The 24,770-nt window shown below is 33.9% G+C and overlaps 2 protein-coding genes, 1 long non-coding RNA gene and 2 pseudogenes across 5 annotated transcripts in view; all 5 read left to right on the forward strand.

Annotated features, from left to right (window-relative positions):
• LOC104722276 lies at positions 1–2,238 on the forward strand (annotated as a pseudogene).
• LOC104722277 lies at positions 2,373–3,448 on the forward strand. The gene is made up of 3 exons (XR_757169.2): positions 2,373–2,663; positions 2,756–2,968; positions 3,058–3,448. It is a non-coding gene; the product is annotated as an uncharacterized LOC104722277 (long non-coding RNA).
• Positions 3,459–5,778, forward strand: LOC104722278 (annotated as a pseudogene).
• On the forward strand, positions 17,223–22,584 carry LOC104722280 (DNA ligase 1). Of its 2 annotated transcripts, none has more exons than XM_010440421.1 (12): positions 17,223–17,320; positions 18,165–19,331; positions 19,433–19,466; positions 19,855–19,937; positions 20,101–20,160; positions 20,241–20,351; positions 20,559–20,639; positions 20,706–20,789; positions 20,958–21,453; positions 21,651–21,742; positions 21,920–21,950; positions 22,045–22,584. In XM_010440421.1, the coding sequence occupies exons 2-12, from the start codon at positions 18,225–18,227 to the stop codon at positions 22,227–22,229; spliced, it is 2,364 nt and encodes a 787-aa protein (XP_010438723.1). In that variant the 5' UTR covers positions 17,223–17,320; positions 18,165–18,224; the 3' UTR covers positions 22,230–22,584. The 2 variants fall into 2 exon arrangements, with proteins under 2 accessions (XP_010438723.1, XP_019088499.1); XM_019232954.1 differs by having other exon boundaries at positions 17,240–17,380.
• LOC104722281 overlaps positions 23,054–24,770 on the forward strand; it is a 9,025-nt gene continuing 7,308 nt past the window's right edge. Inside the window, exons 1-3 of one of the 2 annotated variants that reach the window (XM_019231521.1) lie at positions 23,054–23,729; positions 24,285–24,370; positions 24,473–24,666. In XM_019231521.1, the coding sequence (XP_019087066.1) occupies positions 23,352–23,729; positions 24,285–24,370; positions 24,473–24,666 (658 nt within the window). In that variant the 5' untranslated portion in view covers positions 23,054–23,351. Of the gene's footprint in view, positions 23,730–24,284; positions 24,371–24,472; positions 24,676–24,770 lie in introns of both variants that reach the window. The other variant, XM_010440422.2, reaches the window with a different exon arrangement.

Here is a 24,770-nt window from a genome sequence, read left to right on the forward strand (position 1 = left end):
CACGAAACATAGAAAGAACTCAGTTTTTATTTCCCTCCCTCTACGGCTCTCTCGCTCCACGGCTTTCCTAATTTGCTCACACGAAGCAGATTAATCGTCTCTATCTCTCTCTCTATCTCTCTCTCAACCGAATCCATCTTCTTCGTCTCATTGAGGATTGGTTCACGTGACCCTTTTGCACGAAGAGTGTACTTAACCCGTGCAAATCTTATCCAAATCCCTCTCTCTGTTTCTTATCCAAATCTTTAGTTAGGCGATTCTCAATTCACGATTGTACTTAAGTGCTACTGTTCCTTTCAACATGCAGAAGCAATATCAGTTCTTGTATAAGAGGCATAAAAGAAACAGAAATTTTATTCTTATACTGAAGGCTTTGGTAATTTCATGGATGCAACTATATTTCTATGATAAAAACGTGTTGCTGGTAAATCTGCAGGATGCACAAGCCTATTCCTTTCTGCTCAATGTTCTCGCACCTGAACACTGTGACCCGGGTACTCTAGATGCAGAGGATCCTCTTGAAAGGGCTGAACTGGTTCTAAGTCATGCAGAGAGAATGAACTGCAAGCGACACTTGACTGCAGAAGAGATCGTCGAAGGATCTCCAACTTTGAATCTTGCATTTGTGGCACAAATTTTCCATGAAAGGTTTGTATTATGATACCTTTTCATCTCTCAGAAAGTTCTGTTTGATTAGGCTGGTGATGGTTTACTCAAGGAATATCTCTTATTGTAAGTTATTGTGGACTAACAAACTTTTGAATGTTATGGAAAAAAAATGGGGAGAATGGTTTTCATACAGTGACTCAAAGCTTCTTACCTGAAATCCCTTTACCAGGGATGTTCCCAGTTAAGATTTAATTGTTTTGCTTCCTATGCACTCGATTTTACTCTAGCTGTCTGTACTTGTTGGTAGGAATGGCCTAAACACGGATGGTAAGTATTCATTTGCTGAGATGATGACCGAAGATTTACAGACTTGTAGAGATGAACGATGCTACCGACTATGGATCAACAGCCTCGGGATTGACAGTTATGTCAATCATGTATTTTAAGATGTTAAAAATGGGTAAGCTTTATTTTTAGCTCATAGCAAAGCAAGCAGTTACTAGAAACTTGCATTTGAAAAAAAAAAAACTGAAAACCCTCTTTTTTTCCTGAAGCCTTTTTGTCCATTCTATTTACTAATTTATGCAGATGGATTCTTCTGGAGGTTCTTGACAAGATCTCTCCCGGTTCTGTCAACTGGAAGCATGCTTCCAAACCTCCGATTAAGATGCCGTTTAGAAAAGTAGAGAACTGCAATCAAGTCGTAATGATTGGGAAACAGATGAAATTGTCACTTGTAAATGTAGCTGGAAATGACATAGTTCAAGGGAATAAGAAGCTCATTCTTGGTAATCACTCATTCTTGGTAATCATTACCCGAGAGATCATGTTTCATTTTTTGTTAGCTTGCTGAAAGAAGATGATCCCCTTACAAACGGGTGATATGGTTGTCTATCTCAGGTCTCTTATGGCAGTTGATGAGATTCCATATGCTCCAACTTCTCAAGAGTCTCAGATCTCGGACACAAGGTAAAGAGATGACTGATGCGGATATCCTCAGCTGGGCCAACAGGAAAGTACGAACCATGGGGCGTAAATCGAAAATCGAGAGTTTCAAGGTTCCTTTCTTTACGATTACTACTTCAAACACTTGCCATAATACAATTTATAAAATATATCATCACTTTCTAGTTCATCACATTAAAATTCTCTAGGACAAGAGTCTATCAAGCGGGTTATTCTTCCTTGACCTTCTATGGGCGGTCGAGCCAAGAGTTGTAAACTGGAATCTTGTCACCAAGGGTGAACCAGGTTTAGTACTCTCTTTACTAGACTCTACTTACTTTCTCCGTTTACCCGAATCAAAGCTTATTTTTATGATTGTTGAAACATACAGATGATGAGAAGAGGTTGAATGCTACATACATAGTTAGCGTTGCAAGAAAACTCGGTTGTTCGGTTTTCTTGTTGCCTGAAGATATCATGGAGGTGTGAGAACCAGGAAAACGAACAACAAACAGTGTCGCCGGTTTATATATATAGGCTCATCAAACCCTATACTGTAGTACTCTCTATAAAAAGAAAAATAAAACCCTAAAAGTTATACCTCCGCCTCTAAGAGCACACCATCGCACATACTCACGGTATGTCTTTTATTTTTTAGTAATAAAAACAAAAAAAAAAAAAAAAAAAAAAAAAAAAAAAAGTTAATATTTAAAATGCAAGATATTATAATCAATTTATTATATTATATTTACTGCTAAAATGATAACAAATCTAAAACGGTTTAATAAATACATAACCCCATGATCCAATNAATTTTGTTCGTTTTGTTTTGTATTTAAGGTTCAATGAGTCTCGTGTATGGCTAATAACCCCAATTACCTCACTCGTGAATTTTTCAGTACTATTCAATTTTTTTTTTTGTTTTAAACATTAAGTTCAGATTTTTTGAGTGTTGTTGTTTGGTTTGGAAATGTATGTCTTCATATATAGTTGAGTTTTTTTGTTAATTCTTGTTTGATGTTCTTTTGTTAGGTTCTGAGTCAGCTGCTGGTGAAGAAACTGATGCTCTTGAGTCCCAAACTGCTGCCGTACTAATAACCGTGGCGATGGTATTTAACTTTGTGACAATCTTCTTGGCTTTGATGTTTGTTGTTTCCATGTGTATGTGGCGTTTTCATTTGTGATTTGGTGATGATGATAGGTTTGCTTACGGCTGTTCATAAGGATTATTTTAGAGTTGTGAACTCGAAGGATTTGCTAATTTACCGATTGTGGTGACAGAGTTGCGCAGTTGCTACATGTAGAATTAGTTCCTCCTTACTCTCAGTACGATGCTCATCAACAAGTTTTGATTGTCAATACTCATTTGCTGTTTCCTCATGATTCAACTTTGTCTATAGTAAGACTGCAGCAGGTAGAAAAATTTGTTATTATTAACTCTGTTATCATTTGTGTGATGATTTTTGTATCTTTATAACTAAACAAGATTTTGGTTTTGGGCAGGTTTATAAGATTCTTCAGTATGTAGTGTCACTGTCTTTAAAACACTGTGAATACATAATTGGGCATTAGGTTGAGAGATTTGGCCGAGACTATGATTGATTTATGACATTGACATTCTTCTCCTCAAGCTGGTTCTTGGTGTTGTGGAACTTGGTCTTCGTGTCCTGTCTCTTGCTTCATCGTCTTCGCGTTTTATCTGGAACGATTTCTTCACCTTTTGCCAACGCAATCCCCAGTTTTGTGTGCTCTTCTGTTTGTTACTTAGCTTTTCATACTCTTGTTGAAGCTCATTGTAATCGGTCTGAAGCTCAGCCATCTTATTCTTCATATTTTCCAGTTCTTCTGTTAAGTGTCTTGATTTCATCATCTCTACAACCTGCAGAATTTTCTTCCTNAGGATTTGCTAATTTACCGATTGTGGTGACAGAGTTGCGCAGTTGCTACATGTAGAATTAGTTCCTCCTTACTCTCAGTACGATGCTCATCAACAAGTTTTGATTGTCAATACTCATTTGCTGTTTCCTCATGATTCAACTTTGTCTATAGTAAGACTGCAGCAGGTAGAAAAATTTGTTATTATTAACTCTGTTATCATTTGTGTGATGATTTTTGTATCTTTATAACTAAACAAGATTTTGGTTTTGGGCAGGTTTATAAGATTCTTCAGTATGTAGTGTCACTGTCTTTAAAACACTGTGAATACATAATTGGGCATTAGGTTGAGAGATTTGGCCGAGACTATGATTGATTTATGACATTGACATTCTTCTCCTCAAGCTGGTTCTTGGTGTTGTGGAACTTGGTCTTCGTGTCCTGTCTCTTGCTTCATCGTCTTCGCGTTTTATCTGGAACGATTTCTTCACCTTTTGCCAACGCAATCCCCAGTTTTGTGTGCTCTTCTGTTTGTTACTTAGCTTTTCATACTCTTGTTGAAGCTCATTGTAATCGGTCTGAAGCTCAGCCATCTTATTCTTCATATTTTCCAGTTCTTCTGTTAAGTGTCTTGATTTCATCATCTCTACAACCTGCAGAATTTTCTTCCTTTGCCTCCAACTGCTTGTCTTGCATCATCATCCTCATCTTTACTTGTTCCGTGAAAAGCACTTGAGTATTGATCTTGTTTTATTATATGATGTTTAGCTTTTATGTCAGTCACTTATATATTACTCTTTAAATTCAAGAAAGGCTAACAGATTTGTTCTGTTTTATTTCATATCTCCGGATAGAGATAAATATGTTGCAAACACAACAAAACTCAACATCATAGAACAAGAAATCAATGTTCAGTTTTGTGTTGAGTTTGGAATCAAGACACTCATATTTAGGGATGACTAATGGGAGGATAAAAACTAAAAACAATGGGATGAAGATCTAAATTTAGATTAATATTATTAAAAGTTAGAGACACTAATGTGAGGATGTACTAATTTGAGGATGTGCAATGGGTTTGCTCTAAAGAAACAGAAGATGACGAATGTTAGAGCTCATCTTCCTCTGCTCGATCTGGAATCATCCTCATTGTTTTCATCACTTCTAGATGAAGTCATTTTGGATTGCTTAGCACGGGTCTCGAAATCCAACTACCGTTCCATCTGTTTAGTCTCCAAGAGCTTCTACCCTGTTCTCTCTTCTCAGGAGATTTATGCAGCCCGATCCCACATCGGAGCCACAGAGCCTCGCCTCTACCTGTGCATGTACTTACGCAACGAGCATCGCTGGTTCACTCTCGCCGAGATTGAGAATAAGGTGGGTTTAGTACCGGTAAGGTTCTCTTCCTCCCTTCCTCCCGCTCGATTAAACTCAACCACTGTAGCTGCTGGTTCCGAAATCTACAAAATCGGCGGAACTGGCAAGGGCAAGGGATCCAGAGCCGTTTATGTACTCGATTGTAAGACTCACAGGTGGCGCCAAGTCTTGTTTTTTAGACGGGAAGATATATGTAATTGGAGGATGCATGAAGAAATTAAAGAGGAAGAATTCAAAAAATGGGGTGAGGTTTTCGACCTAAAGACTCAGACTTGGAAGCGATTGCGTAGGCCTAGTGATGATGCCGTCGATTCGAATCTCAAAGTTGCAATGTTTGGAAAAAGGCTATACGTTATCACCAAGCATAACAAGTATGCATATGATCCGAAAAAAGGAAGATGGCTATCAAAGGTGGGGTTTGTGGATCTAAAACCTATAACTGGAACTCAGTCCGGTGGTGGCATAGAAAAAGTTATGGAAGATATAACAGGACCTTGGTGCGTTGTAGGGAATGTAATGTTTACTGATGCTTGCAGAAGGTACAAGTGGTTTTGCTCAAGGCGTGGAGAGTGGTTAATAGTGGAAGGTTTGGATGCTATATACGAAAAGCGTGGTTACCATCCTTACTGTACGGTTCAGTTAGTCAACTATGGTGGGAAACTGTTAATTATATGGCACAAACCGACGTTTTCGATTCCTAGGGAAAATAGTATTTGGTGTGCGGTGATTAAGTTGGAAGAGCGTATGTCTCCTCAATTTGGACCCCAGATCTGGGGGAAGGTTGAGCGCCATAGTGTTATTGTGTCCAGAGGCCCCAAGTCTTATGAGCTCTCAAGCTGCCACAGTTTTTTGGTCTGAAACTCATCTTCGCTTTCAAACGTATTTATTTGGGTTTATTTTCTTCTAGTAAGAAGCTGCCAATGTGTTTTGGTCTGAAACTCATCTTTGCTTTCAACATATGATTTATTTCTAATAAGACTAATGGGATAATCCGGGCTACGCCCGGTATGTATTTATCAATTGATATACAATATTTAATTTGATTTATAAGAACATTAATTTATGTATGATTAATTTGTTATTATATATGACTAGGAAGCGGGTCCGTGCGTTGCCGCATGGGAAAATGAAAGTTTAAAGATATTAACATTGCTAAGTCATGTTTTATAGAGAAAATTTGATAATAATTCTCTCATTGAGAGTATTTCGGTTGTAGAATTTCTAAACTGATTTTACGGTTATTCATTTTTCTGATTTATCAAGTTTTGTTAAAAATATATTTTTATAACTTTTTATAATCTTAATCACTTTTTATTTGGATGTGCTCATCATCGGCTATTTTGACAAAAATAATAATAATAACAATAAGCTAGATAAGTTAAATCTTTGCACGAAATAGGAGAATTCTAAGGAGTATATACATAAATTGGGAGTGTCTAACATTTTTTCCTAGCTTCCTCGAGACTGCAGTCGTTAGCTTGGCAAAAAGATCTTAATTTGTAACCACATCTTAATTTTGTTATAACTATATCTTGCACCCAAAAGAAAACTACAAACTCTATTGTTAATTATGTTTTAGCCCGACATATATAGGGACATCTATCAGCAAAAATAGAAATGTTCCAGAGTCATGATCTCATTTATCAACTTTAAATCAAGATCCATATAAAGTGTACAATGTGAACAAAACACAAATCATATGTGAGAAAAAATAGAAACATAAACAGATATGTATATATATGCTCTACTGCTCATTTTAAGTTACAATTGATGTTATAGTATATATACTATGTAGCCATATACATACTCAATTTGAGCATATTGCCAATACAATGCCATGATAGTAATGCATGTTGTCCAACTAATTAAACTCTTATACGTTAAAATAAAAATCTGAATTAACAGTATACATATGTACTTATTAGAAATTTATTTTTCAATAAAGCAAAAAGAAAATCTAAAATTTCTTTTAGTGTTTCATCAATCAAGAGGAAAATATATATATAAAAAAAGATGTATGAAATATGTTCACTTAAATTTTAAGATGCTCACCAGTTAATTTCTTTTTAAAATGATAAAATTGACACTTTAGCCTAAATTTCCCTATATATACTCCACTATCTCTGAGGTGTGAAACAATACTCAGAGAAATAAAAACTATTTTCAAGGTCCAAAAAATCTATATATACAAAGTACAAACAAAGAGGTGTGAAAACAAGGAGGTGTGAAACAAAAAGGTATAAACTAACAAGTGCGAAGATTGAAAGCTGGGATAAAACGAAAAAACACAATTGTTGAATCAAAATATTACAACTTTTGAAATCATTAACAAATCTAAACCGTTACATGAAATAATAAAAACAATCTCATATGTTAGATTTAAATTGACCCTCTAAAAATAAGTTTGCTATTATATTTAGACTTAATATGGGTTTGCTATTATATACAATCTTTATAACCCAACGGTTGAGGATTGTTTTTTTCTTAATCTAAGGGCTGTTGTTTTTTTTCTGGAAAATTTGCTAAAATTCAATAAACCAAAGGATGTGTCTTTTAGTTTGTTCACGTCTTAAGTGAAGCATCGCCTCTTTTTTTTCTCAGTTCTCACCACATTTAATTGTATATTTAATTTGTGATTCAAAATTTGGTTTGTTCCCTCCTCCCCTCTGAATGATAAGTTTTTCGTGACTGTTTCATGAATCTTTTAGAAACAGAATAAAAAAACCTTCTTTTGAATCCTTTTACCACAACTACGCCGTAGACTCATTACTTAAGTTTGGATTTTTGAATGAAATACTATATTTTGCTAGTTATTCTAATTTATTGCTGGATCTAAGAAATATATAAATATATATCTATATATATATATATAATATTGGAAATTTAATCCCTCTTTTTCCTTACTAATTTAATTTATATAATGTTATATATCATATATCCCTATATATTTGTATCTTAAATTATTTCTAGTTTTTAAGTTTTTAAAAACTTTCCAATGCGTGTCCAAACATAATTTCTTTAGAAATCGCATTCGAGAATCAAAACATGTGGTAGCAGTGGGATAATGTCTTTCAAAAAATTTAAAAAATCATGTTTGTGTAATATTTTCTCGAACAAAAAATTAGATTTTGCAGAAAGTTTCCATATAATCTATCCTCCTACGACACAAAAATAAGTTTCTTTTAAGTTTTACATAATTTGATCTACCTTATATCATTATTGTTTTATCACATATTTAAAATTACTTCCACTTATGATAATTAAAATATAAAAAAACTATTCGACTCTGTGAACAAAAAAAGATTTTTTTTTTTAAAATGAATATAGGCCCTGATTGGCACAAAACTTTTAAGGCTTAAAAAAAAATAAAAGACTTGACAGCCAATAATTTGCCAATCAGACTTTTTTTACTTTTTTTTTTAAAGCTTTGTAAGTCACTTTTTTTTCCCTTTCGTTGTTTTCTCATAATTTTTAAAGCCTCAAATTCATGCTTTAAAATTAAACAAATATAAAAACTTTATTTTTTTTTCTTTCCATTATATTTAAAATTTCTCCACAAGTTTATATATATATATATATATTACATAATTTATTTTTATAAATTATTATTTTTTATTTTATTCTCTTTCTTATAAGATCCATTTCAATAATAATTATTTTATCATCATTATTATCATTAATATCATCATTTCAATATATTTTAATAATAAAAGTAACAGCTATCGCTTTAAAAGTATTTGTTACCAATCAAATTTTAACAGTTAAAGTTTTTAAAGTTTCTACAGTTAAAGCATCTACATCCAAATTCTCTACATCTAAAATTTTATAGTTAAAGTCTTTACAGTCATAAGTAACAGCGGTTACCAATCAGGACCATAGTTATATTTATTGTTTGGACAATGGAGAATAAGAAGAAATTAAGTAGGAGCGTGTGTAACCAACACGTTCGGATAACATGTCTTATTTCAATGAGAGTTGAAGGCTTGAAGCCGTGGGGGTAATGGTGAATAGAGAGGTGGTGATTACACGCCTACACCCCAACTTAAGATATATTACGAAGGAAGACATATATGATGAATCACAACCATTGAAGATGACGAAGCCTTTGGTATGGCCAGCATTTTTTGAAAACAAAGAGGCATTAAACTGTCTTTTTTTGTTTGTTTAAAAAGACCATAAACGATGTAGTTGTGTCTCAGCTGTTGTGACGACGATGTAACAAATCTAAAACTTCTTTTTATTATTTGTTAGCAGATTAGAAGCAATGTTCACGATATCATCCCATTGATTTACAAACTATAAACATTCAAAATTGAAGAGTTAAGTTGTTTTAATTGAAAGCACTATGTAATGGAAAGAGATTAAAAAAGAAAAACCAATGGCTGCATCTCAAAACATACAAACGGCTTATAGCCAGAACATTCGCTGGGATGATGTAACAAAAAAATAAAGAAACATATGCATACCTCACCTTGAATTTTGTTATATATATTTTATTGGTAGGTATACAACTCGTCCTGATTGATTTTTTTGCTTATACCATCTTCCAAAAAAAAAGAAAAAGTCCAGCACACGTGTGTAGAGGATCTTCAACTACATTATACAATAGCCTTTCTACCATAACGTAAACATATAGACACCAACTACGATCATTTTTCCTAATCAATATGCCACATTGTTTACGATATAATTGTAACGTCAATAGTTTCTCAAAACAACGCCCACTTTAAATGTAAAAAATTGGTGACTAAGAGAATTAGACACCTATGAATTACAATCTCAACAAAATAGCAGACGTAACAATGGGGACGAGAGATGTGTAGGTTTTACATTCAGGGAAAATACTAACCAATATTTTGCGAAATGATGCTTGCTCAAAGGAGTCTAGAACGAAGATCGAATGCGTTTTAAAATATTGATTAAGCAAATTGGATTTTGTAAGCCCAGCTATCAGAATACTAACGGGGCAGTTGTAAAAATAGCAACAGTGGCGAGTGACACTTACGGTGTGATCAATCCGCAATGGAGTTAACAGACTCTTCCTAGCTAGAATTATGTACGAAAAAAAAACTTCTCATAACAAATCTAATATGGCCACCGATCATGACACAAAATTTTAGATTCCGCCCCCTTGTACTATATTGTCTTTCCTTACTATTGCAGAAGAGTGAATAAAACGAAAGATATGAAAATGCGAGATGGTAAGACAGCGAATTAATCACACATCATAATGGATGACCCTTTTACTATGAACAATCAACCATTTTAACAACCCAATTCTTCCGTTGTTACATAGCATTCCAAGAAAAAATCTTTCTTCATTATATCATTACCCATATCAAAATCTACCGGAATATATACAATGCACACCTCTTAGGAATTTAATTATCATGTACGAACATAACGTTCCAAAGAATAAAGTTTTCTTAACCAAAAGCCAATACTAAATTAATAGGCAATACTACAAGCGCTAATAACGGTGATACCACAAAATACGAACCAAAAAGTCAAACACGTAAACTATATATACACGATAAGTAATATCACAACGTAATTAACGATAATCAAGGATAAGGAATATGAAGTTTCCCAGGAGGGCTAAAATGATTAAACGAATTCCAAATATATAGATCTGAAAAGAGGCAATTGAACAGGTTTTTTTACATACAGAAGCGTTGATTCGGAGGGCTAAACAAAGAGAAGCGACGATTTGGGGAAGGAAGAGAAGTGCATTTTCATTTAATAAATTAATGACATCATCTTAGATCTAAACCGTTGGATGAGAAAATAAAATAATTTTATCCATTGGATTTAAAATATGATGTCAACAGTGTCTAAAAAATGGGTTTGTTATTATAAAATTATCTAACGGACAACATGTAGACAAACATAACACTTAAGAAAAACCAGATTTCCTTTAATCTATAATCTATATATGGGAACAAAACCAATTTTTCAGGATGGACACTAACAAGTTTATAAACATACCTTGATATAGAGATTGATGCAGGTTAATTTAAAAACGCTCCAATAAAAAAATTCTTTGATTTTATTTTTAACTTTTAAAAATACTCTGAAAACGATAAATTTGAAACTTGTTTTTGTATTCCATATAAGTTTATATATAATAAACAAAAAGATGTAAAATTTATAGGTGTGAAACCAAGAGGTGCAAAAATAAATTGGTGGGATTTTTAAAAGATGGAGGTACGACGAATAGATGCAACAATTAAAAGGTGCGATTTTAAAAAGATGGGGATACGACAAAAAGACACAATTATTTGGAGGAAAAAGACTTGCAACTCTTAGACCATTAATAAATATCAACCGTTAGATGTAATAATAGAACAATTCTCATCCGTTGGATTAAAGATGACACAAAAAAAGTGGGTTTGCTGTTATATATAGATTATAAGTATATATTAACATATTATCTCAAATGTTGCCTAATATATTTTATTTATTTATTTATATATGCATTATTACTACAATTGAAATTTGAACGGTTTTTTGGGCAACTCTTCACCAGTGTTATACTATTATAGAAATATAATCTAAATGTTAGCTATAATAATTGAACTTGCGACATCATGGCATATAGGATCCTTACCTCTACTTGCCTCGATATCCTTAGATGATGTAGTTTTTTTTTATTATAAAAAAAAAGATACAATTATTAATTATATAAAAAACATTGTGAGCCTAGTTGATTTATAGAGGATGTTTTTTTTGTTGGTGAAAGGTTAAGTTATTATGGAGGATGTTTTTACTGTCTAGCGGTCAACAATGTGTAAAAACATCCTCTATAATAAATTAACCGCTAGAAAGTAAACAATGTGAGGATGTTTATAGAGACAAACAATGTGACCCTTAAGGTCATCGTATGTAGTATGTACCTGTACGGCTGTACCGGTTACCAATTAGAACGGGTGTCATTGAATAACGATGATAGATGAAGGTTTTCTTTTTTTGCTAAATGAGAGATGAAGGTTGCATTAATTAGCGGTAACTGAGACTGAAGGGCAAGTAAATTAGACCTTTCACCAATGAAAATATTATTTTCCCACACAAGAAATGTATATGTACATGTGGTGGTTATTACATGAATAGCGAAGTCGAGCACTGAAATCCAAATTAAAACACGAATGCAAGAAATAAACTTTCTTAATATTGGCATAATTTACTACTCTTGCTCATACGATTCTTCGAGTATTACACTCTTACTTAATTCACCAATAATAAAACTACGACTCTTGAGGTCTTAATCATCTCTAAAAGCATCATAGAGTCGGGATTTAGATCATTTTCACTACTTTCGTTGTTTTCTTGTGTTGCACCACCTCCTATGCAATCCCTCTTCACGTTGGACCTGACCACATGGGACATTGCGACTAACAATAAAAACATGGAAGAAAGCCCAAGAAACTATTAAGATCGTAAGCTCAAATAATTATGTCCATAAGGAGTCGTGCACATTTGATGTGTGTTATATAGTATTCATGAAATGGTAAACTCTTAGTAACATAAAATTTACAATTCCATTTAGGCTTAGTTTGGTTTTAATGGAGCCGCTGCGAAGCCTTTCGGCTTCCACTACTTTTATATACAAACTAATTAAAATACATGGAACATGCCTTAAGATCTACATCAGAAACCATGAACCAAAAACATTTCAAAACACGCTTAAAAATACATTCATCATGTATAACATAGTAAGGAAAAATGAGAGACTTTTCCATCTTCAATTATAACATAGTAAGGAAAAATGTATCTACAAATATATCTACATATTTTGAATTCTAATAGACAAATTAGCTAACAAATTAAAACCTATATCATAGAAGTAGGAAAAATGAGTTTGTCCAAAAAAAAAAGAAGTAGGAAAAATGATAAAATTTTATTCAGATGATTAGAAAAGAATGAGTTGTATCAAGATCAGTATCGCATACAGAAGAGGTTACGGTTTGAAACCCCATTTAGTTAATAAAATTTCTACTGAAACAGAAAAATATACTAAACGAAAAGTATACATCAAGGACACACGCAACACAATTACTCTAATAAGAGAATCAATGTACATGCACCTCTTTGAGTGCTCCATAGATCCATCATCTTACACAACCTGCGACTAACTCGAACAATATAATTTTTTGTAGAACATGTCTCAGATTCGTCGTCACCATGGCTCAGAATATCTTTACTTCCGACGCAAACGAAACAATTGATGTACATGTACCTATTTGTGCGTTCCGTAGATTCATCCATCATCGTATGCGACCTACAACCAACTCGATCAACCTATATTTTTTTTTGGAGACATGTCCAGATTACTCCTGACCATTGCAAAAAATATCTTTTAATCTCAAACAATAGAACATGGACCTCTTTGTGTACTCCATGGATCCATCATCTCGCACAAGATCAATATATATTTAGATCTGACGCAAACAAAACAATAAGATAGAAGTCTAAAAGGTTAGAATATAGAGTTGTGATTGTGAATAAGGAAGTGGAGAGATCGTTATTTATTGATGCTCCTTGGAAATCTAGAAGTATAACGCTTAGTTAACGTGGCATCACAATTTTTTTTCTTTTTTCCATAAATTCAAAGAAAGTAGAAGAGATGAGGTGGCAAATTGTAAGAGAGATTTTGTAAAAGCTGAGGTGTACTACTTGAGAGGGCTCAAATTGTCCCTTTTATTAGTAGGAATGCTATTCTTAGCTTGTTTGTTTGATCTTTTACTAATTACTAAGTTTAATATATATTTAATAATCTGTAATCATTAGTTGTGCAATATTCTTTATGATTGATTGAATTTTTTTAATTTAAATATATATTTTACTTTTAAAAAAAAAGTAAATTATCTTAATATGCGTGATTTACCTTAAACATCCTATATTTTGAAACGGAGAAATTATTTTTTAATTTAAAAATTAAACATACAAATTGTATTTATTTGTTAAATTTTTGTGTTTCGTTTAATGTTCAAAGATTGTATAATTTTATTTTGATTCTTTTTATATGCATTAAAAAGAAAGTAACGATGCGTACGGGTTCCCCATTGACCAAAAAAGAATCCTCATTTCTTAATAACTAAGACGAAATATTTTTATTTAAATTAAATTCATAAATGAATAAAAATTATATTAATTATGGCATTGTAGCATATGTACGTTATTTTTTATGTAAATTAAAAAATTTTAAACTTACACATATTTACTTTGGAACGGGAACTACATTCCATACCGTCACATCCCCTCACGTCCCAACTCATCCCCTCTTGTCCCGTCTTATTCCGTTTCATCTCGGCTCGTCTCATCTCTTATTATCTCGTATCGTCCCGTATCCATCATAATCTTTTTTGTCTAATGTTTGTTCTCTTTTAAATAATTTTTTGTTAAACAATGTTTATTAAAAGAGATTGGGTAAGAAATTTAGAAGGATACAAAGTTTTCTGTTAATTTTTTTTGTTTAGTTAGTTGAAAATATCCAAATATATAATTTTCAAAAACTATATAATTGTTTTCAAATATACCAAAATTTTCAAAATTATCGTTCCTAAGTGGTTAATTACATGTTGCAAAATCAATCCTTATCCAAATTAGTGAAGCTTAACATTTGAATTTATTTACCTATATTTTTTAATTCTTACTTTTCTCTAAAATTTATGTCCCTTTTTTTTAAAATAATTATTCAATATATTGTTATTAATTATTCAGATTACCCGTTTCAGTTTACATATATTTTTTCTTGTCTTAATACTACAAATAGACTGTAATTTTTCTCAAAAATTAATTATTGTTTTTAAGTATATGTACTTAATTAGTAAATTAAATTACTTCAAAAACACTGGTAAAACTATATTACTTAATAAGTATTCAATCAAATAATAAACTATTTTGGATTGTAAAATTTAAATTGTATAAAAATAGAATTTTCCATAAAAATTAGTTGGCCACTCTTTTAGGATGTTGTCAATATTTTGGTGTATATGTAACATACCGAAAATATGAAATTATGTGCTTAAACAGTAATATATTTCTGATGATATTAAGAGTAAATTTATATTAAAAAATTAATCTTATGACTAAATATTTTCATTCCATCTTTTGATTCAATTTCAGTTATCTTTTGAGTCTAAATTAAAATCCAAATGATATTATTTAATGTTTTTTGGATCTTTGGTTAATAAATAAAGGTTTCTAAAATAAAATCCAAATGATAGATGTTTGTGTTTAGTCATGTTTTTGTATTTGGAAAAATAATTAAAACATTTTTTATGTTTTGTTTTTATTTGTATACATAATTTCACACAAAAAATAATTAAAGCCCATAAACAAAACAAAATATCAAACCAAGTAACAAATTTGTTTTGTTTTATTTGCATACATAATTTCACACAAAAAATGATATAAAATATATATATATATATATATATATATATATATATATATATATATATAAGTATATTATTAAATAGAGATGGGTTGGAAATGCTCTAATAGTGTCAATAATTTTGACATAAAATTTAACATCAATATAGTGAATCAACGATAACTGCATCATTTCATGAATCGTTGCCATACATGATACGCCTACAGGGCCACAACTATTTGCCGGTACCGCTGGCCTAGCCATCAGCACAACGACATGTCGACATGCATCCACTGATCCACGTATATCATCACGATATGTTGACAACAAAATTGTAATTTTGAAATTATATGATCGAGTGAAATATGTTGACAAAAACACATTAATAACCAAGATGATCAACGTTATGAGCGATTTCTATTCTTATTTTTATTTTTTTTATTATTTTTAAGAATAAGACGGTAAATCACCTAAATTCCTAAATTTGTGCAACCCACGTTTAAGAACCATGATGAAACCGCACATAATATTCTCCATCGTTTAAATATTTTATTCTCATTTTCTTTGAAGAATTGTTAAACACTCCAAAATTATATTCTTTGTTATATAGGAAAACGTTTTTCAAAATCACGAATATTAATGACATGACAACAAAATAGATTATTGCAAAAACTAAAACAAAAAACTACTACAAAAACCAAAAATATTGATGCCTTAGTTTTTGGTCTATTGCACATTAGTTCTAAATTGTTTAAGATCACTGTTATAAATGGAGGTTCTGGACTTAAATATATATATATATATATTTATATAGTATTATTTTGTAGTTACTATAGTTAAATGTTATTTTTTCTATATATAATTAATATTGTTTATTACTTGAAAAAAAATTATATTTTACTTTATTTTTGCTTATGTTTTGCTATTTTGCTCACGTTCTATGCAATTGCAAATATGCACCAGCGTGAATGAATAGTTATATAAAAGTAGATTAAACACTTTCCTTTGCAGGAGAAACAAACGTGTTTTAGGTATTTCCATGCACATATATCTAAGTAAATAATTTAATATATAGTTATCAAATTTACTACTTCAACCATTATGTAAATAATTAAATATATAGTTATCAAATTTATTAGTGGAACCAATACGATTTGAATTGAAGAGAAAGTTTTGTTCTCACATCTTTTCCAAACATGCAAAATGAGCGAAGACGACAAAAATCAATACTTATGAAAATCTGAGCTCTGGATCAGAGGACAACGTCCCATCCCGCGGACCTGTCTGGACAACGGTTACATACGCTAACAACTCCTACGAGTACCACATTCCCGACGTTAACAATCTACAAAACAGAGCAGATTACTTATCTTAATTTATTTCATTATGCGTATACATTATGCAGAAACAAGTAAAACTATTCAACAAAAGATTTTGTTTTAATCATTTGGTCAATAATATCAACTTCGTCTACATATTAAAATGAAGTAAAAAAATTCCAGTAATTTAAATCCGTTATCCTAATTATTACGTGTCAATGTTTTATCGGCTATTTTATGACAGTTTTATTTATCAAACTATCATATCATAGAAGATTACCAATTCATCCATTTGTTAATTTAAAATTAAATTAGTAATTTAGTTAAAAAGTAAAAAACTTTTTTTTGGAACAAAGCATAAAACATTGTAAGATTTTTTTTTGGTTCTAGAAGACTTCTAATTGAAATCCTTAGATACGTTTTTTATTTGGTAAAATATCCTTAGATATTGATAAATATTATATTTTTTTGGCAAAAAATCTTCACACATATAACTCTCAAGGAAGGTTTTTGGCAGTTTGACCAAAAAAAAGGAAGGTATTGGCTCGGTACCTGGTTCGGAACCGGACCAAAAGCTCTAGTACTACCGTCATCGATCCACGAGATGCATCAAACATAAAATCTGGACCGTTGATGAGGTATCATAGATTGAACCGCGGTGATTCATCTCAAATCTGACGTGGCATTTAATTGTATTTAAAAAGAGGCTTTGAGTCCGAATCCTTGTATTTTATCTCTCTCATAGAAAAGAAAAAACAAAAAGCTAAAAAATTTTCTTCTGTTTCACAAACTCAGTGCCGAGGCGAGGCTTTGTGATACTGAGGTGAGATTCCAAAGTCTTCTGCTTTAGGATCCCTGTTCATCAACTCTTACTGAGATCTTTGTGAGCTTTTTATGTTTTCTATTATAGCCTTGGTTTTGTATTCGCATGTTCTTTTTGTTGTTTGGTGTTGTTGTTCTTTGTGTTTTTGTAAGTTTGCGATGAGAAGTTAGGGTTTCTCCTGCGCTTCTTTTGTCTGAGAATTTCGATGTTTTGAGAATTTGTTGTCTTTTTACTGTCTGTTTCTATTAAGTTGTCGGAAAAATGCATGATTTTGACGCTGATTGACTTAAAAATTTCGAGTGATTCAAGTGATGAAGATTGGTTTGTGTTTTGTCTGAATCTGCGTGGTGTAAAGCTTAGGAGGGTTCTCATAGTTAAAGTGTGTTTTTTTTTTGTTTCAATTATCCATCTGGATCTTTGCTTCTTCAGAATGTAATTGAAGTGAGGATCAATGATGAACCTTTAAGATTTGGTTTTTTAATGACTTGCTAGATTTATAAACTCTTTGTATAATCTGGAATTCTCCAATCAAAATTTTCATTTAGTTCTTCAATTGTCAGATCTAAAGTGGGAATAAGAGATAATTATGGATCACGAATGCGATCTAAATTAGATTTCTCTTATTATTGTCCAGTCAGCGTTGGATTTTGTTTTCGTAGAATTAGGTTTTTGTTGTTGCATATATGCCAGTGTGAAGTCAATGCGTTTTTATGAGATTTGAATTCCTTTTTTGCTACTCCTTGAGTCTGGATTTGGTTCTGCAGATTTTGAGTTTGTTTATAGGGAACATTAGTTTCTGCTTGTTGCAAATATATAATCCTCTGAACTTATTTTTCATGCACAGCCTTTAATTACAAGAAGAAGTGTTTTTGGTGGAAGGATCTACTGAAGCTGTTTTTTACAAATGGGGGAAGATACAAAGGCAACCGTTGAGCCAACAGCAAACAAGACTTGTTCTCTTGAGAAGCCAACAGAGGCTATGGCTGGAAAGAAGGAGGTGGAGAATGCTGGAGGTAAAGAAACACAAGAACTTACGAAAGATGAGGGGATGTCTGAACCAAAGAAAATGGAGATAGATGCTGAGATAAAGAAAGATGATGAAAGAGCTGAGACGGAAGATAAAGAGTCAGAGGTTAAGAGCAATGGAGACAATGCTGAGACTGAAAAAGTGGACGAAGATGCTAAGGTCACAAAAGATGAGGGACAAGCAGAGGCTACCAACATGGACGAAGATGCAGATGGAAAGAAGGAGCAAACTGATGATGGTGTTTCAGTGGAAGATACTGTAATGAAGGATGTGGAATCCAAAGACGATGACAATGCCAAAGATGATGAAAAGCAAGACACCAAAGAGACGGGTAGTACTGAAGCAGACCACAAGAAAGCTGGGAAAGAATCAGAGGAGGACATAAAACATGAAGGTGAAAAGTCAAATGGAACGAAAGATGGGAATACAGAAGACATCAAAGAGGAAGGGAAGCTGGTAGATGAAGACAAAGCGACAGAAACTGTTGAAAAAGTGGATAATGTGGATGAAAAGAAAGAAGTGGAGAATGTGAAGGAGCAGAATGAGGAGGAGTTGGTTGACGAAGGAAAAGAGAAGGAAGATAAGGAAGAAGATAAAAAAGAGGAAGTTGAGGCGGCAAAGGCTGAGGTGGATGAGGCAAAGGTTGAAGATGAAAAAGAAGGGAGTGAGGATGAGAACGACAATGAAAAGGTGGAGAGCAAACATGCAGAGGAAGATGAGCAAGGGGAGAGAATTGACGATAAGGAAGATGAAAAAGCAGAGAGTGGTGATGATAAAAAAGAAGAGAGCAAGGGTTCTAAAAAGCGGGGGAAAGGAAAGAGTTCTGCTGAAAAGGTTCGAGAGAAGACAAAAAATGAGGAAGAAAAAAAGGAAGCGGAGCCTAGGACTCCTTTCTCCAATCGCCCTGTGCGTGAGCGGAAATCTGTTGAAAGGCTTGTTGCATTGATTGATAGAGACTCTTCGAAAGAATTCTATATTGAAAAGGTTTGCCAATACTTTCCTGTGTTGTGTAGAACTTCATTGGTAGATGTGTTCATAATTATCTTTTTGATATTACTGAGTTGAGTATCTTTTGGATATTACAGGGCCGAGGTGCATATCTCAAAGATATTCCCAATGGTATGTTAATGTTCTAATTAACCTTGTACTGAATTTTCTGTTAGCTTTCCGAGTTTCAGTTTGAGCCCTAATTATTTCCTAATGTGTGGCATGGCCTAAACCTTCATTTATTGCTGGAAATTTAAGTGCTGGGTACTACCATTTGTGAAATTGCGTTTAAATAGTCTGTGTTGATTGATCTATATACTATTCTGTTCTGGCTATGTGAATTTTCATCCAAATGTTTCTCTTGGCATTTAGCAATTACAGCTGGGCAGAAGCAAGATTTTTTGGGAAACCAAAATCTAATAATCATGACCCTTTATAAGATACCTTTATTAATTGTTCCATTTTTCATCTATTTTGCAGTTGAAATTAAATAGATAACTTGAATATTGTTTCTCTGTAGTTGCTAACAAGGTAGCGAGGAAGAAGGCTGATGAAAGTTTGAAGCTGCTGCATGGAATTCTATTTGGTGGGAGGAGAGGGAAGGTGAGCGTCTCTGTTGCTTCAATAGTTATAATTCTAAAATTGTCAGTTATGGGCATACTCTTGTAGGTTTTAACCAGTGGTTTCGACTCAGGTGTTGCAGCTTTTATCTTAGCAGCTAGTCGGCTAATTATGTTTGTATGACTTACTCTTGTTGCTTTAACAGGCTGCTCAGATCAGGACTAACATATTGGGGTTCTCTGGTTTCGTTTGGCATGGAGATGAGGTGTGTAACATTACACATAGAGATTGTTTTACGTATGCCTTTGCTTCGTATATAATTGTGGGAGTCTTTGTTATTTGCAGAAGAAGGCAAAAGAGAAAGTAAAAGAAAAGCTTGAAAAATGCTTCAAAGAAAAACTGTTGGAGCTTTGTGATGTGTTGGACATACATATTACCAAGACTACAACAAAGAAGGTCATTATGGTTATTAATTTCTAAGTTGTTCTTCAGATTCATTTTTCTTCCTGTGTAAATAGATGGCATCAAAGTTATAATTTTTCTCTCCTGTTGAGCTGCTTTATCAGCCATTTCTGGTTGCACGAAGTTTAAGCTAATTCATTTCCCCCTTTTATAAAATACGGCTACTTATTGTTGCATGTGTTGCTTGTGTTTTCAACACAGGAAGATATCATTACAAAACTGTTTGACTTTTTGGAGAAACCTCATGCGACAAGCGACATATCTGTTTCTGAGAAAGAGAAGGTAATTTGGTGTTTTAAACATTGTTTGTTTTATTTGTTATTGGAATCTTACATTCTCTTGAAACAGTCAAGTAAGGGAGCAAAGCGCAAGAGAACTCCCAAGCAAAGTTCACCTGCAGCTGGGAGTTCATCCTCCAGACGATCAGCAAAGGTATCAATGCGTAGCTTAAAACTCGTGACTTATTTGATTGATTACTCAGGTTATTTTCTCTGAAGAGAATGTGTGCTTCAATATTAGCTTATGTGCAACTGTCCATCATAGGTCCATGCCTCTTGACAATTACCTAAATCCGATTATATTATTTGCTCTTCCTTGCAGAGCCGAAGAAAGTCTGAAGAGGCAACAAAGGGTGACAAAAAGAGTGCAGCTCATTCTGATGAGGAATCTGAAGAGGAGAAAGAGGAAGAAGAAAAACAGGAGAAAGAGGAGAAGGCAGAAGAAGAGAATAAAGAGGACGAGAATGAAAATGGCATTCCTGATAGATCTGAGGATGAGGCGCCTCAGCCTTCTGAAAGCGAGGAGAAAGATGAATCTGAGGAGCATTCTGAAGAAGAAACTACAAAGAAGAAACGTGGTTCTAGATTGTCAGCTGGGAAGAAAGAATCAGCAGGGAGAGCCAGAAACAAGAAAGTGGCAGTCGCGGCAAAATCCAGCCCACCAGAGAAAGTTACACAGAAGCGATCATCAGCAAAACGAAAGAAAACTGATGATGACAGTGATACAAGTGCAAAGCTGTCCTCTAAGAGGAAGAAGTCTGAAAAACTTACCAAGGCCTCCCCGGCTCCTTCAAAGTCTGCATCAAAAGAGAAGCCAGGTTTGGTCATTATATTGTGCTTTATCTTCCACTTAGATGCTCGCTTAGGTAAAATAAAGCACATGTTGAGTGTAGGGTTTGTCTGATGCATTGGATAATCTTATTCCTTGACGAGTTCATTTGCAGAAGCTACCCAATATTGCAGCCACGAATGTTTTCTGACACTATATTTATCTGTGTTTATGTCTATGCAAAAGCAAAAAGAGCTGGAAAAGGGAAAGACAAGCCTTCTGATAAAGAGCTGAAAAATGCAATCGTAGAGATCTTGAAAAGAGTGGACTTTACTACCGTGAGTAATTTTCAACCTTTAATATTCGATACACTTAACTACTTGGAATTTATGGAATAAAACAAAATCGGATTCTGCTGATTTGAAGTTTGTTGTGCAATATCTATCAAACTGTGATTCTGTGAATCATCTTGTTTACCTAGATAAACTAACAAGAGCATTGTTGTTCTTATGCAGGCTACGTTCACGGACATCCTCAAAGAACTTGGTATGAACAGATTGGTTTCCAGTCGTTTATTTCTTCAGTGATTTTCTGGTTATATATGTAAAGTAAAACACATTGTCTCTCGCCCATCTTTCAGCTAAGGAGTTTAAAGAAGATCTCACCCCAAGAAAGTCATCTATAAAGATGATTATCCAAGAGGAGCTCACCAAATTAGCAGACGAGGCTGAGGAAGAGGAGGAAGATGAGGAGGAGAAGAAAGAAGAAGATGCAGAGAAGGAGAAAGCAGGAGGGTCTGGTGGTGGTGAGGAGGTGAAAGCCTAAACTCCTTGCTGATCACATCGCACATATTGAGTCTCTCTCTATATCTCTCTCTTTCTCTCACAGATACTGTTGCCTAATGCCTAGTAGTCATCTGGCAAATGCGTAAGTTAAAATATGTTGATGTAATCTTTTGTTGTTGGAGTCTGAAGCTTTACTTTCGGTAGAGACAAGAGGAAGAAGCTGCATAGCCAAAGGATAGGTTGCTTGTATGTCTATAGCATTTAACATAAAAGCCTCCTTGGATTGTCTTTGATTTGTGAGGCTCTCTTTTAAAGATATTGTTAAAGCTTTCTTTAGTTTATGTCTTCTGGTTTGAAGGAGGCCAATGGTAATAAATGAATAATATATTTCTCTTGATATCCCCTTTCGACTTGGAATTTAGTATATATTTGAATATTGCAGAAGGATCTTATGCTGATCATGTTAACCTTGGTCTCTATCTCTAACATATCTGCAAATCTACCCAGAATAAGTCATTATTACTCCTTATATTTTGCAGATATGTAAGAGAAATACAATCTAAGAAATGCAGGAATTGGTGACATTATCAACACATAAGAGTAATATTTGATATAGAAGATAATCTGTTATTACAGGACCAAAATCTACAGACAAGAATCTGTGCTCTTCTTTTGCATTCCCTTTTTGGACAACACAAAAATACGTTCCAAAAGGACGTAAATGCTATTGTTACATTCTAAATAGATTGTCGTGCAAGTGCAACACTTGTCCACGCTTAACCAATTCTGGCTGCGGCTACTACTTACTAAAACTACACAGCTAAACATCTAAGCACAAATGTAAGAACCCCGAGAGACCATTACACCACAACACAAAGGCAAAGAGTTCATTTTCCCCTTCTAGCTTAAATGGTTCTTTTGATTCGCAAAGTAGTGTTTGAACGAACAAAGGCAAAAGTACCGGTCCGATTGCAAAATAGAATATCGGTTAAGAACTAAACCGGAGCCAGAGTAACGGAATATACTTGAGAGACCTCTCAGTGGGAAGGCACTGAAACTCTCACTTCTTCTTCTTCTTCTTCTTCTTCTTCTTCTCTCTCCCTTGCATAGTTTTCAGTTTCGATCTATAAAGTTTCCAACTTCGTGTGGGTCGTATTTTCAAATGGGAAGTGGAAGAGATAGAGACGACCCTTTATCATTTACCAGCAATCAATCTACGGCGTCGTCTCCGGTCACTGTATCTGACTATCTCGACACCTTTCTCGGCGAACCCACTTCTCGTTCCGGTAGTTTTCAGAGCGACAGCTTACTCGGTGGAGGCGGTGGAGAGAGCATCAACGACGCTGATTTCGGATTCGCTCGTCCTGATTTCCGATCGGAGCAACTCGCTGGGACTGTACAGTTTTACGAGAGGCATGTTTTCTTGTGCTACAAAAAGCCCTCAGTTTGGCCCGCTAGGATCGAGGCTGCTGAGTTCGATCGATTGCCTAGGCTACTCTCTGCCGCTGTATCTGCTAGAAAGGGTAGCATGAAGAAGGAGGTGAGGTTCCTAATCTGCAATTGTTTTGATTCCATCTTCATCGGATTGATTCAAGCTGTTGACTTGAATCCATATTCCAAGTTTATTGCTTTTTCCCAATTTCTCATAGATTTAGGTCTGATTAAGTTTGATCCATGGCTTTGTGATTCCAACTTATTTTTCTTCCTTATAAAAGTTCATCCTCCCAAATATAGGCAAAAAGCACTTGCTCTCTGTACTTAAAGTATATGTTTGGGTCAGATAAGGTAAAAGTGTCTATTTCTAGCAAGATTCTATATATAACAACATAATAACTTTTTTGCCTTCAAGATGGGATCTTTAGAGCACGCAGTGACGCAGCTACGTTTTTTTTTTGAGCTTTAATGTGCAGTTTCTTTACTCTTATTTCATGTGTTATGTCAGTTTTGAATTTAAGTGGAGATGGTGTCTCTAATGGAGGTTAATTGATTGTTTATCATCGGATAGTCTTATAATGAGGCCTTACAGGTCTGGCATTATGATATTTTAAGCGTCAGTGCCTCACGTTTTTTTCCCTTTTCGTCCATTGCTCTGTAGACTCGACTCACAATATGTGAGGGCCATGATGGAACAGAGACATCCAATGGGGATGTACTTATCTTTCCTGATATGATAAGATACAGGTAAGGGTTGAAGTCCTGCTGTGCTAGTTGGAGACTTCTTTGCTCTCATTTTTCAACAGTTATGACTTGTTTTTGACAGTTTCAGTTAAAACTAAAATGCAGAAGGTTGACTCATTTTGATGTGGAAACGTTTGTGGAAGAGGTGCTTGTGAAGGATGGTGAATGGCTGCCTGGAAATCCTGAATTGCTAAAAGGCTCATATGTCTTTGTATGTTCCCATGGATCCCGAGACCGGCGATGTGGGGTTTGTGGGCCGTCGCTGGTTAGTAGATTCAGAGAAGAACTTGAGTTTCATGGTCTTCAAGGTAAAGTGTCAGTTAGCCCATGTTCTCACATTGGTGGTCACAAATACGCTGGGAATGTTATCATCTATAGATCAAACATCAACAGGGAAGTCACA

Source organism: Camelina sativa, chromosome 11, assembly GCF_000633955.1.
Source record: "Camelina sativa cultivar DH55 chromosome 11, Cs, whole genome shotgun sequence".
NCBI classification, from domain to species: domain Eukaryota; kingdom Viridiplantae; phylum Streptophyta; class Magnoliopsida; order Brassicales; family Brassicaceae; genus Camelina; species Camelina sativa.